Source organism: Penaeus vannamei, chromosome 11, assembly GCF_042767895.1.
Source record: "Penaeus vannamei isolate JL-2024 chromosome 11, ASM4276789v1, whole genome shotgun sequence".
Taxonomy (NCBI): domain Eukaryota; kingdom Metazoa; phylum Arthropoda; class Malacostraca; order Decapoda; family Penaeidae; genus Penaeus; species Penaeus vannamei.
Window position 1 is genome coordinate 36,377,357 of NC_091559.1, and position 12,500 is coordinate 36,389,856.

General features: G+C 36.7%; 3 protein-coding genes across 4 annotated transcripts in view; 1 reads left to right on the forward strand and 2 right to left on the reverse strand.

Moving 5' to 3' along the window:
* Snup (snurportin-1) overlaps positions 1-1,133 on the reverse strand; it is a 10,616-nt gene extending 9,483 nt beyond the window's left edge. Inside the window, exon 1 of one of the 2 annotated variants that reach the window (XM_027352454.2) lies at positions 1,017-1,133. The gene's annotated coding sequence lies outside the window, so the exon portion shown is untranslated. The remainder of the gene's footprint in view (positions 1-1,016) is intronic. The other variant, XM_027352455.2, reaches the window with a different exon arrangement.
* A 145-nt stretch (positions 1,134-1,278) lies between these two features.
* On the forward strand, positions 1,279-7,695 carry LOC113801956 (glutamic acid-rich protein). Its single transcript, XM_027352384.2, has 5 exons — positions 1,279-1,529; positions 2,234-4,143; positions 4,559-4,720; positions 5,844-6,083; positions 7,213-7,695. The coding sequence occupies exons 1-5, from the start codon at positions 1,452-1,454 to the stop codon at positions 7,421-7,423; spliced, it is 2,601 nt and encodes an 866-aa protein (XP_027208185.2). The 5' UTR covers positions 1,279-1,451; the 3' UTR covers positions 7,424-7,695.
* Positions 7,696-10,976: 3,281 nt separating this feature from the next.
* The window catches only part of Cdk7 (Cyclin-dependent kinase 7), a 5,371-nt gene continuing 3,847 nt past the window's right edge, over positions 10,977-12,500 (reverse strand). The window contains exons 7-9 of the mRNA XM_027352449.2: positions 11,815-11,987; positions 11,498-11,616; positions 10,977-11,330 (exon numbers count right to left, since the gene is read on the reverse strand). Coding sequence (XP_027208250.1) covers positions 11,302-11,330; positions 11,498-11,616; positions 11,815-11,987 — 321 coding nt within the window. The 3' untranslated portion in view covers positions 10,977-11,301. The remainder of the gene's footprint in view (positions 11,331-11,497; positions 11,617-11,814; positions 11,988-12,500) is intronic.

The window sequence follows — 12,500 nt, forward strand, 5'->3', positions numbered from 1 at the left end:
GAGAGAGAGAGAGAGAGAGAGAGAGAGAGAGAGAGAGAGAGAGAGAGAGAGAGAGAGAGAGAGAGAGAGAGAGAGAGAGAGAGTATAGTAAAGCTATTTCTATATTTGTATTGTATGAAGGAGACAACTAAAATAATGTTTGACAATAAATCAAACGCTGAGGCTATTCTCACTTATCAGAGGCTGCTCACCCAACTTGGTAGGATAGGCAATACATAACAGACAATAGCCACATCACAGTACATAATGATAATACTATATGTAATTGCCTAGGTGCAAAATCATGGTGAATGTGCATTGGGAATGCAATATGGGGAAGTTACAGTAACGGAACTTCCCCATGTCATAAGAATAGGTCATAAGTTATTGGTCCAACTGGTAGTACAAATATCCACAGTGAAATAATTTTACTCTAATATTTTCACTGTCTCATTCTTTTCTTGAGTAGCAATTAAGAATATCCTAAAGATAAAATTGATTCATTTCATTAAGAAAGAACAACTTGCTTGCCTGAATTCTTCTAAACTGCAATTAAGAAATTAAGAAAAAGAAATTCTGTAATATCACAATACAAATGCATCTAACATAACAACGTTGCTTCCAAAGAATTCATTTCCATCTCATCTTCCATATGAAATCGCAAATATTGCAGGTGAGTAAAAAAAAAAAAATAAATAAATAAAAGTCTGAAAAACACATGGTTAAAATCTTAGAAACTTAGGTGTGGAATTCCAAATGACTGGTGACGAAAGTTCAGAATCTACAAAGCCATTCCCAAACCCTAGTGTTCACTTTCATAATCTGATTGGGTTGACTTTTATATTATAACTTGCCATTCCCACTCCCTGGTTTTCGGTAATGAATAATCATGGTAAACGTTTATCATATGCCACCACTTGTAACAAAACCGAAATCATGTAGTTCTTCGCCTATAACATGTAATTCCCTTAACAAAGTTCACTGAATTATCTCCCTTAACACTAGATAAAGAAATGCCTGGATAAATTTACTCTTACCTAATTTATAATCGTGTTTTCGTTACAAATAGTAATGAAATTAAACGTTTCTCCGCCTCTCGCCTGTTTGTTTTGGTTAACGTTATACTAACCGAGATCTTTACATCTATATTTTTCCTTTTCTCTCCAATAATCATTTAACTGCTTTATAAATTTTGCCATTTATATTTATTTGAATCAAATTGTATATACTAACTCACAAATAAAGTATCATAAAATAGAACAAGACATTTAATCTCGGGCACATTTCCCTGTCAGGATAACATGTAAACAAACGCGGTGTCTCTCTCACGTGTGTCTTTTCATCCTCACACCGATCTGCTGTGTTTGTTCTTTTGTTCTTTTCCCTTGTCTGGTATGGGTTACTTTCTCCTAGACCAATAATTCTCGCGTGTGACTTCAATCTAAACCAGACATTTCACTCAAGAGTCCAAAATGAGCTTCGATATACCAGATTGGGGAAACACCAATGCATTTTCGTATCATTTCGAGCAGCCACTGGAAGTTCCTGTGGTAGGTGATCTTAGGCTAATTGTTGCTTGTTATTTCTGATCATTAAAGGTTATTTATAGAGCATACGACTGCCATGCAGGAGCACTGTTACCAAGTCTGTCCGACACACTCTCCAACCATCAGTGTATAGAGCCCCTTGCATTAGACAATATAGTGGCTGATACTGTGTAGATTATTCATATTTTACCCTGAAAATTTCCTGGTACCTTTCATGACCTTCATTACCAATGAGACCAAGAATGTAGGGGTTTCCACACAATCATTTCTATACATGTGGAAACTATAGAGTGAGAAGAGTCCTATGGTACCATAATCATCATGACTTGTCTTGCGGAATTATTATAACAAATTACCTTCTTTTTAAATGAAGTGACTACTGGTACAGCAGAAAAGCATATGCATGCATAATGAAGCAAACAAGATGGCATCTTATGTGTAAATGATACCACTCTCAATTAGGTTAGGTTAGGGTCATACTTATTACCTGTAAATTGTATGTGTGCCATACAATTTAGCATATCAGTTTACGATCTTCAAAATTTCTAGAAGTATTATATACTTGTTATAATGTACTTTCAAGATGTAGATTCTTATCACCTGGTCACCCACTCCTGCTGCATCTCAGTATCTGATCAATCAGTTAATTAACATAACATGTAAAGTAGAAGACAGAAAAATTCTATATACAAAACATCCAATTTCAGGCAATAACTGGAGGCAGCAAGAAACGTAAGGAAGGAGGAAATGCACAAGTCCAGAAGAAGCGAAAATTGAGCAGTAGTGCAGCTCAGGACAACTCACTCACTGCAGAAACAAATAAGAAGAAAGAAGCTGAACAGAGCTTGACTGACACACCAGGTAATCCGAGCGAGAATGGCATTCATCATAAGAAGAATAAGAATAAGAACAAGTACAAGGAGATCAATGAAGAGCAGAAGCGAAGGAAGGAAAATGATGGTAGCACCAAGTGGCATCCATCTCGATCCATACCAGATGCAGGTTTAACTGTTGATAAAGTTATAAATGTGTTAGAAGTGGAAGAGAAAAATGGAGGCACAGAAGAGTCATTTGAAAAGAAAAAGAAGAAAAGAAAAATTGTTGAGGTCAATGGTACAAATATCAAAGATGAAGATGCTGGCCTTATAACACAGGACAAAAAAGTCACTGTGGCAGGACTTACTAATGGAACTTCAGAGTCAATCTCAGAAGTTGAGAATGGAAAAGTACCTGGCAAGAACAAAAAACAAAAGAAGAAAAACAAAAAATCATCAGAAAAAAATGAGGTCGAAAATTATGAAATGTTAGCAGGACCTGTTGCTGGGTCAGATTTAAGCACAAAAAAGCTGAAGAAAAATGGGGAAAAAGCAATAAAAGAAAGTGTAATTTTAAAGTTAAAGGAAGAACTACCAAAAATATCAGAAGATACAAATGAAAAAACTCCAAATAAAACTTTGAAACAGAAGAAGAGAGATAGGGAGAATTTAGAAGTAAGTACAGTTTCTAAAGGAATCATTAAAAATTCAAATCAGAATGGAAGTTTGCAGGAAATTTCTGGAGCTGCGGATGATGAAATTGCAATTAAAACTAAAAAGAAAAGGAAAAGGAAGAAATCTGTAAAAGGAAACACGGTTCCTGTAGAACTTGCTACAGAATCAAATATAGATGAAAGCCAGCATGAAATTCCTGATGCTGGGGATGAAGAGGTGTCAAAGAAGACTAAGAAACAGAAGGAATTGGAGAGAAAAGCTCTTGAAAATAGCCCAGAGTCTGCAAATCATACTGCAGAGTCTACTGTAAAGGAGAATGTAAAGGAAATTCCTGAAGGCTGCAGTACTGAAACACCTAACAAGAATAAAAAACAAAAGAAACAGAAGAAGGTTTTAGACAGTTTCACCACAGATAATAAAGATACTTGTACTGATGTACAAACAGAATCAACTTCAGAAAAATCTTCAAAAACAGAGCACAAGAAATCAAAGAAAATAAAAGCTAAAACAAAGAAAAATGTCCTCGAACCACCTAATGAAGAAGAGAAAGCCACTACTAGCAAAGAACAATCAAATGCTAAGAAGGAGAAGAAAAAGACAAAGAAGAAGCAAGAGTTAAACAATGAAGAGGATGAAAAAGCTTTCTATGCAAAAGACCCCCAGTTTACATCAGACTTAGGTGCATTACTGAAGGAGCTTGACTTTGACCAGTTTGATCCTGGGGATTTTGAGGAGGAAGAGGATGATGATGACAATGACAACGACATGACAAGAGAGGTAGAAGATCTGTCTGAGGAAGAAATGGCGGACTATGATGAAGAAGAGGGAGAGAATAAAAGGTCAGCAGACAAAGTGCAGGATGACGGAGATGTTGCCGATGATGAGAGTGATGGAGAGGTGGAAAGCAAGAGGAAAAAGAACAAATTGGAAAACAAGAAGAAGGAGGTTATCTCAGAACCAAGCCCAAGAAACAAAAAGTTGGATAAGAAGTTATTAAAGGAAATGCTAAAGAAAGATGAGAAGACAGTAGCTTCAGAACCTGAACCCGAGAAGGAACAACCTAAACTGAGTGCTGCAGATGCTTTAAGGCAGAAGATGACTATTCAACTCAATGCTGCAAGATTTAGGTAAGTAAGTCATGCAATCAGTAAAAGTAAATATAACAACATTTGAACTGTATCCATGTTGACAAATGTAGAAAAGGTATGAATGAGACTGGATATCTTCACAATACAAGAGATGTATTTGACCGGTTTCGATTATGTCTTCGTCAGAAATACATGTATTTCTGATGAGGACATAATCGAAACCAGTGAAATACATCTCATGTATTGTGAAGATATCCAGTCTCATTCATACCTTTTCCACATAACAACATTTGGCTTTAATTATAAATCATAACCCACAATATAGATTATGATAAAACTACTAATCCTTACCCCCAGGAAATATAGAAATAAATGAAAGATGATGATAATGATAACAGTAATAACTATTTCATATTTGCCATTACATAAATATTGCCTTCTCCCTACACAACAGGATGGTGAACGAGGAGCTATACACGACGACAAGTAAAAGCGCAATGGCCATGTTCAAAAAAGACCCTGATGCATTTAGGTCTTACCACTTGGGTTACCAAAATCAGGTGGAGCAGTGGCCTATCAACCCCCTTAATATTATCATTAATTGGCTGAAGAAACAGTAAGTGTCCTTCATTACTTCTACTTTTAAAATGTGTTGTCGTTGTTCAGTATAATGGTGATATTAATTTTGCTGTTTTTAAAGAATATTTTATCATTACTGTATTGATAACTTTTTTTATCATTGTAGTCACTCATAATTTTTTCTTTTACTCTTTTTAATTGCTGCATTGATAACTTCTTCATAACTATAGTCTTATAATGTTTTTTTTTTTTTCTAATGGTTATAGAATTCAAGAGGTAATTAGAGTAACTGTTTTCTGGACTTTAACCCTTACAAGGGAAAAAAAGAAAGAGCTTTAATATCTTTTTATTATTTTTACTATTATGAATATTATTGTTAATATTATTATTATTATTATTATTATTATTATTATTATTATTATTATTATTATTATTATTATTATTATTATTATTATTATTATTATTATTATTATTATTATTATTATTATTATTATTATTATTATTATTATTATTATTATTATTATTATTAATTCTATTATTATTATTATTATTATTTTTTTTTTATATAATAACAAAACATTTGGGAAAAAGTCGAGAAACAATCCAATTTTAATTTCTTTCAAGAAGAATTGACTGATGTATGATAGCCTTGTAATGCTCAAATGTAATTTATGACAGTTTTGTCTCAGTCTCATTTGAATAGTCAGTATGCTTGAATTTGCCTCTCTGTACCCTCCTCCATCTCTGCTTGAAGTGTATGATGGAAGGTTGGGGTACTTGAGGAGAAGGTTACATTGGGAAAGGTTTAGGAAAATAATTAAACCGGAACACTTCTCTTCAAGCATTAAGTATTCTTGGCAAGTGTTCTAGGGTGACTTCTAACAATGATCATAGTAGGTTTTGGTTCAAATGAACTTGAAGGAGAATCATCTCAAATACCAGTATGATTTTTACACATAATTTTCAGTGTTAAGCCATTTCTTTATTATAAGGATTAACAGGAGTGAACCTTTTGATTATTCAGTATCATCCTTGACCCTGTATTTGCATGTTTAGAGAAATTTAGGTGATTAATAGGCATGGTTTCCTGTTAAAGTTTGCACTGCTCTCGATTTGTGATTCAATCAGTTTACCATCCCTTTTTCCACTCCGTTCCCCAGACCTAAGGATTTGGTTGTTGCTGACTTTGGGTGTGGTGAAGCCAGGCTGTCCATAAGTGTTCCGCAGAAAAAGGTCCACTCCTTTGACCTGGTGGCTGCCAACAACAGGGTCACTGCCTGTGATATGGCCCACACACCCCTGAAATCAGGGTCTGTGGATGTGGTGGTCTTCTGCCTGTCACTTATGGGCACCAATATCAAGGATTTTGTCACTGAGGCCAATAGGGTGTTGAAGCATGGGTACGTATGGCAGTGTTTGAACATTTTTTCTCTCACCTTTCTCACCTTTCTTCTTACTTTCTTTTGTATTTTCAAGTTTTGCTTCCATAAAAGCTGAGAACATTCATTAAACGCTAATTTTTTTTTACTGGTAGTTACATTCAAAGGCTTCTGCTATTGTGAAGGTCATTCAAAAGGAAGAGAGATAGCTGAATATATAGCATTTTGCTCCTCACTCTTACTCTCACTCTCACTCTCACTCTCACTCTCACTCTCACTCTCACTCTCACTCTCACTCTCACTCTCACTCTCACTCTCACTCTCTCTCTCACTCTCTCTCTCACTCTCACTCTCACTCTCACTCTCACTCTCACTCTCACTTACTCACTCACTCACTCACTCACTCACTCACTCACTCACTCTCTCACTCACTCTCTCACTTACTCACTCACTCACTCACTCACCCTCATCTCTCTCTCTCTCTCTCTCTCTCTCTCTCTCTCTCTCTCTCTCTCTCTCTCTCTCTCTCTCTCTCTCTCTCTCTCTCTCTCTCTCACTCACTCACTCATTAACTCACTCACTCACTAACTTACTCTCACTCACTCTCACTCAATAACTCACTAATTCACTCTCACTTACTCACTGAGTCACTCACTCACTAATTCACTCTCACTCACTCACTCACTCACTCACTAACTCATTCTCACTCACTCACAAACTCGCTCTCATACACTCACTCACTCACTCAATAACTCACTCTCACTCACTCACTCACTCACTCACTGTCTCTCTCTCTCTCTCTCTCTCTCTCTCTCTCTCTCTCTCTCTCTCTCTCTCTCTCTCTCTCTTTCTCTCTCTCTCTCCCCCTCTCCCCCCCTCCCTCCCTCTCCCTCTCCCTCTCCCTCTCCTTCTCCTTCTCCTCTCCCACTCCCTCCCACCTCTTTTCATTTTTCCTCAAGATTTCCTTTATCTTCCCCCTTCCCCAACCTTTCTTTCTGTTTGTTTCAAAGATATGTTGGATCTTTATCTTTATCTGTTTATTTGTTTCTATCTCTTTCTCTTCAACCAGTATTTTCTTTTCTTCCCATTTCTCTTTTCTTTTTTTGCTATCACTCAAATTAATATTTCTTGCTTTTTCTTTTTTCCCCAGTGGTATCATGAAAGTAGCAGAAGTGGAGAGCCGATTTACCAAAATTGATGAATTCCTGTCCAGTGTGACACGTCTTGGATTCCACTGCACCCACAAGGACGTCCAGCAAAAGTACTTCTACATGTTTGACTTCAAGAAGAACCGTGAATGCAAGAAAGCAAAGGAGGTGCCTGAGATTGTGCTAAAACCATGCATGTACAAGAAGAGATAGGGGTTGTTGAGTTTATTTTTATGGGGTAAACTTTTTTATGCAACTTTTTTTTGTTGTGGTTTGTTTTCCTTTTCTTTTTTTAATAAGGGAGATATTGGGGTAGATGAAGTTACACAATTTGTTAAAAATGATGTGAACTGTAAGCATTGTGAATATGGTTGAATTTTTACAAAATTAAATAATAATGTATTTGATTTCCTTTTTGTGTACATATAATGTATGTAAGTCTACTGTAAATTACCATATTTGTCAAGTAATTAATAAAATAAAATGGATAAAAAGAAAAAGTATTCTAAAAAAATCCTTACAACCTTACAGTATATTGAGAATTATGGATTTTTTTGTCTCCGTAAATCATAGCGTAATTGATATTTATGTCCTTAAGTAATGAGTAAGACTCTACTTTCACTTCAAAGGCATGAATGCTATCACACTATTCCCATGGATTATCCAAATGCAGGTATCTTGCCTATAACTTCAAAACGAAAGAAGCAAAAATTATATGGTCTTGGTACTTGAGTCAGAATATGTTTGTCGTTAGTGCTTAGTATATGGAAAAAACTATGAAACAAGAATGGCTTATATGTTTTTGTTAGTGCTTACTAGAGAAACTCCAAGAAATTCTCATCTCAGAACACCATACAATGAAAATTTAGTAGAAGAGAAATCTTCAGAATCTTTATGAAAAGACAAATTTGAAGTCTATATGTGCTTTATTAACAGAACTCGACAATTTCCTAATTAGGTAAAAGAAAAGATTTTCAGATTAAAGAAAAGTCATAAATATATATATTATTTTCAGAATATTTTCAGAATAGAAGGAGACAATTATTTTCCTAAGGGTGGCCTTTTGACTGCAGTGGAAGGATAAACTTGAACAGAGAATGCATCTTGTGTCATCCTCTTTGTTTCTTTAACTCCTCTGTAACAATGGTGCTCCGTAGGCATCCTGGTGATAAGTCAGAGTTTCTTCTTGCCCAATCTTTTCACTGTACTGGACAGCCTCTCTATTTAAGACAGAGTACCTAGCTTGGAGAGTTATTCGGGAAGACGGTAAAGATAAATATCGTCAGGTCTTTTCTTTCTTATTGATTTTATCAATACAAGATAACACCACCACCATTTCCATGAATTTGCTTTAAAAAAAATATATATATATGGTTAAGAGCATTACATCTAAAGAATTAGAATTACATTCATGAAACACTTTTTTAACCCCATGAATACTTCAAAAAGAAGGGGAAAAAATTATATATGTATATACAATCACAAAGGTGCTTAAAAGAGGTTTCCATTCAGAATCCGACTAGGTAGGGTAGAGGAGATAAGAATCAAACAGTGCTTGTCTGGCAACACATGGCTGGGATGTGCTTGGTGAATGAGGTCTCATTGTCAGGTACTACTTTTTAACTTACCCGGTCAGCCTCTTCCCACAGACTCAAGTCAAGAGTGAGCCTGCCAACCAGTGAGTTTGGTACACATTCAAAGTTACACATGTCTGTGAAACATGAAACATTCTCAGATGTTAATTGATTCCTACAAGTTACATTATCTTGTAAGTTGGGTGAAGTGGACTGAGAAACAAGGGTTCTCTTATGAGGAGAAGAGGAGATAGATATCTGATGAGCAAAAGAAGCGGAAGGTGTAGGAGAGGGTGGAGTGGAACGTTTAGGTTGCCTGGTGCGACAAATAAAGTGAGGAGGAGGGGTAGGTATCGGAGAAGTGGTAAAGATTGGAGTGTGTGGATGTAGACTGGAAAACGAATTTGACTGGGGAATAGGGTTAGTAGACCTAGGATGGTTTAGGGTATAGGGAAGAGATACTGGGAGAGATGCAGAAACATCTTGTGAGGATGGTGGGGAAGCAGAGTGAAGGACTGTTTTCGAATAAGTTGAGAGAGAAAAGCCTTGTCGTCGTGTTTCTTGTCTGGCCTCACATAGAGTGAGGCCTAGTTTGAATCCGAGGACTGCTACCTCCTATAAAATACATTATGAGCGTCTCCATAATTGGCACAAGGATGTGACTGAACAGGACAATTTGAACAGTCATGACCAGCTTAGGCACATAGAAGGCAGCGGGCTGTGGAGCAAATGTGTTTGGCTGGGTGGCCACAATACCAACATATCTGACATTGAAAGGAAAGGGTTGATATGGTCGGACACGGTAGAACAATCCACCAATATAAACTTCATGGGTGAGGTCATGTCTACAGAAGCTATTCTTGGCAATATTGGCATGGAACTTACACTGGCCTCTGGGAGGAATAGTGTAACACTACTACCACTGCATCATACTCAGCAAGGCAGATAAGTAAGTAATTTTCAGTCTGACCAGTCCTTGTTGTAGATAGAACAAATATTTGGGGGGATAGAAACAGCTCCATTACAAGTATTAAGAGAAGGGTGAGGTTCGGCAGAAACAGGTTTGCCAGCGAGGTCAGTTAAGGTATATAAGGCATGAACAATCAGAGCTATTGCAAAAGAAAACCTTGCCTACTTGTTTTTGGAGGCACTTGAAAGAGAAGGGTATTCTCAGAATGGGGTCTGTGGGGGGAATCACAAAGAATCAATCCCACTTGACTGGGCCAAAGACAGTACTCAAAAGGTTTGCAGTGGTACAGGGAGTAGAAGGACGAAGGTGAGAGGAAGATGGGGTGGTGTGGAATGGAGTAGTTTTTTTTGGGGGGGACTATAAGGAATGAGTAGTAATAAGGGAAGAGGGATTGGACATTGAAGAGAACTGTGCAGTAGGAGATGGAGAGGAGAATGTTGGGAGAGAGGAAGGGGTACTTTCTGGAGGTTGAGTAATAACCTGGGTGGGTGTTTTGGAATGAACAGAGTTGTCAGTAAGTGTCGAGAAGGGCTTTTTAGTATCAGTGGTTAGAGCCATGGTCAAGGGAGGGGCAGGGGTCAGAAAATCATCAAAATCAAATTCAGATAGGCTAATTGATGCAGAGGCAAGCCTTAATGCCCCTATTAAGGGTAAATAATCTTCATTATTAGCCATGGTAACCTTGAATAAAATAGGGAAAAGAAACGGTCTACCCATACCCAGGGTCCCCATAACAGGTAAGGGCTAGGCAATTAACCAAGGGGATACCATGTCCATGGCTTCCAGAGGCCGTTCATGACTGACACAAAGCCAGTCTTTCATCCTTTCATCACGGCTCTCACACCTTAGAAATGAGATAGAAGGGGATGAAGAATATATGGAAGAGGAAAGGGGAGAAGAAAAAAACAAGCAAAATTAGTTGAGGTGAGGGCTGAGGCCCAAGATAGAAGTGATCCCCTACATTGGGCCACAGCCTCCATCTCCTAAACACTCCCATGACAACAATGAGCAAGGTATTGGGAGGGCACATATTCCTTAAGATATCTATGTTTGCCTTTACAGAAAGTAACTATCCTACTCCCATTCCTCCTTTCTAACACCTTAATTTTCTTCACATTTTCTTTGCACAACAATTACAGTAATTTTGGTCTTCAATGTTTACCCCTCTACTTAAATCAAAACAAGATAACCTGCGTTTGGTTAAATAATTAGGCTTTACAAGTTTGATTATACAAAATTTTATTCAGAAATGATTTACAATAATTCCACTGCTTTAGAAAATAATACACTTCCTGTGAACATCAATATATTACATAATACTCAAGTACATAAGGAAATAAACAGACAATTCTGTAATCTCTTACCCTTAACATGTCAGAGAAAAAAAGTTTGTATCAACACCAATATCACTCACACTGTCATTAATCTGACTCTCTCTTTCTCTCTCGCCTCATTTGAAGGTATTCCATTTTCACCTTTACGACTAAGTAACATGGTAGCGTTGGCACACCAGGAGGTAGTGCTTCTTTTTCTCTTCCTTGTATGGACTAGAATTGAAGCTTCTTTGCTAAGGAACCTGAAAATAAATGTCTTTGAATTAAAAGCTAACTCCAGGTTACTCCAAAACTATAAACTGAACTTGCAAAGTTATCTAGTTTAAGAACAATGACTGAAGTCTTTTTTTGTATTTTGTATGTGATAATAGTCATACATAGATGTGAATGTAGTGAAGCAAAGACATACCTCCAAAGCCAGACTCTTCGATAATCTTTCGCTTGAGGGACGGTTTTTCTGCCTCACTTTTCTGTCTAATGGATGGCGGGAGAGGCAGAATGGGTCCTGGCGTTGGGACAGGCTTATTGCTGGAGAGGAAAGATTAAAATGGTAATCTAGAGTAATCCAATGTTTATTGTAATTCTCTTTAAGCAAAGGTAATGCTTGAAAGAAAATAAATCTAAAAAAAAAAAAAAACTACAAAATTATTCTCAAAATCATTAAAAAGGAAGAAATATATGTAAATATACACAAAAAATAATACCATAACATATACTTATATTTACCTGAAATACTCCATCTTCAGAGCCTCAGTACAGCTGCATCGTTTCATGGGATTGATAGTAAGCAAAGATCCCAAGAGCTGGAGAAGGTCATCACTGGCAGCGGGGAAGAGGTCTCGCAACGGGGAACCCTCAAAGTGCTTGAATGACACGTAGTCAGGGAGTTTTGTCATGTCCTGGGAAGAGTGTCATGCATTATATATATATCATTGGAACTCTAGTTACTTCTTCTGAGGAGCTATTTCTCCTAAATGATTTCTTTCCAACATGAGAGAAGGTAAGCCATGAAATGAGAGGATGTCACCCCAGATTGAGTGGGTGAAGATGATGCATAAATCAAAAATAAGTAAATAAATTCCAGAGATAACAAAAATTTAAAAACACTAGCTAGTATTCAGAAAGATGTAAGGTCTTTCTTTCTTCAATGATTTCTTGGAATAAGGTCAGAATCAAATTTATATTTTTGAGTTGCCTGGTCAGTTTTGATTATTTGCTCTTTCATACCAGGTTCCAGGTGATATGCTAAAGAATAACTGCATGCATGGATATGAATATATACAAACATCAAAAATGTTTTAAACGTTCTTGTTTTCTTACTCAATTTTAAAGAATTATTTCCAGAATGGCACATGAAACCTATTAAACCTCTCACCAAATACACACCAAAATGATTTCTAATACCAAATAAT

What these genes read in the sequence shown, in the direction of transcription:
- LOC113801956 (XM_027352384.2), top strand. Translation starts at nt 1,452, where the DNA reads ATGAGCTTCGATATACCAGATTGGGGAAACACCAATGCATTTTCGTAT. An exon ending in CTCAATGCTGCAAGATTTAG is followed by an intron (nt 4,144 to 4,558) that starts GTAAGTAAGTCA and finishes CCTACACAACAG; the next exon opens with GATGGTGAACGAGGAGCTAT. An exon ending in ATTAATTGGCTGAAGAAACA is followed by an intron (nt 4,721 to 5,843) that starts GTAAGTGTCCTT and finishes TCCGTTCCCCAG; the next exon opens with ACCTAAGGATTTGGTTGTTG.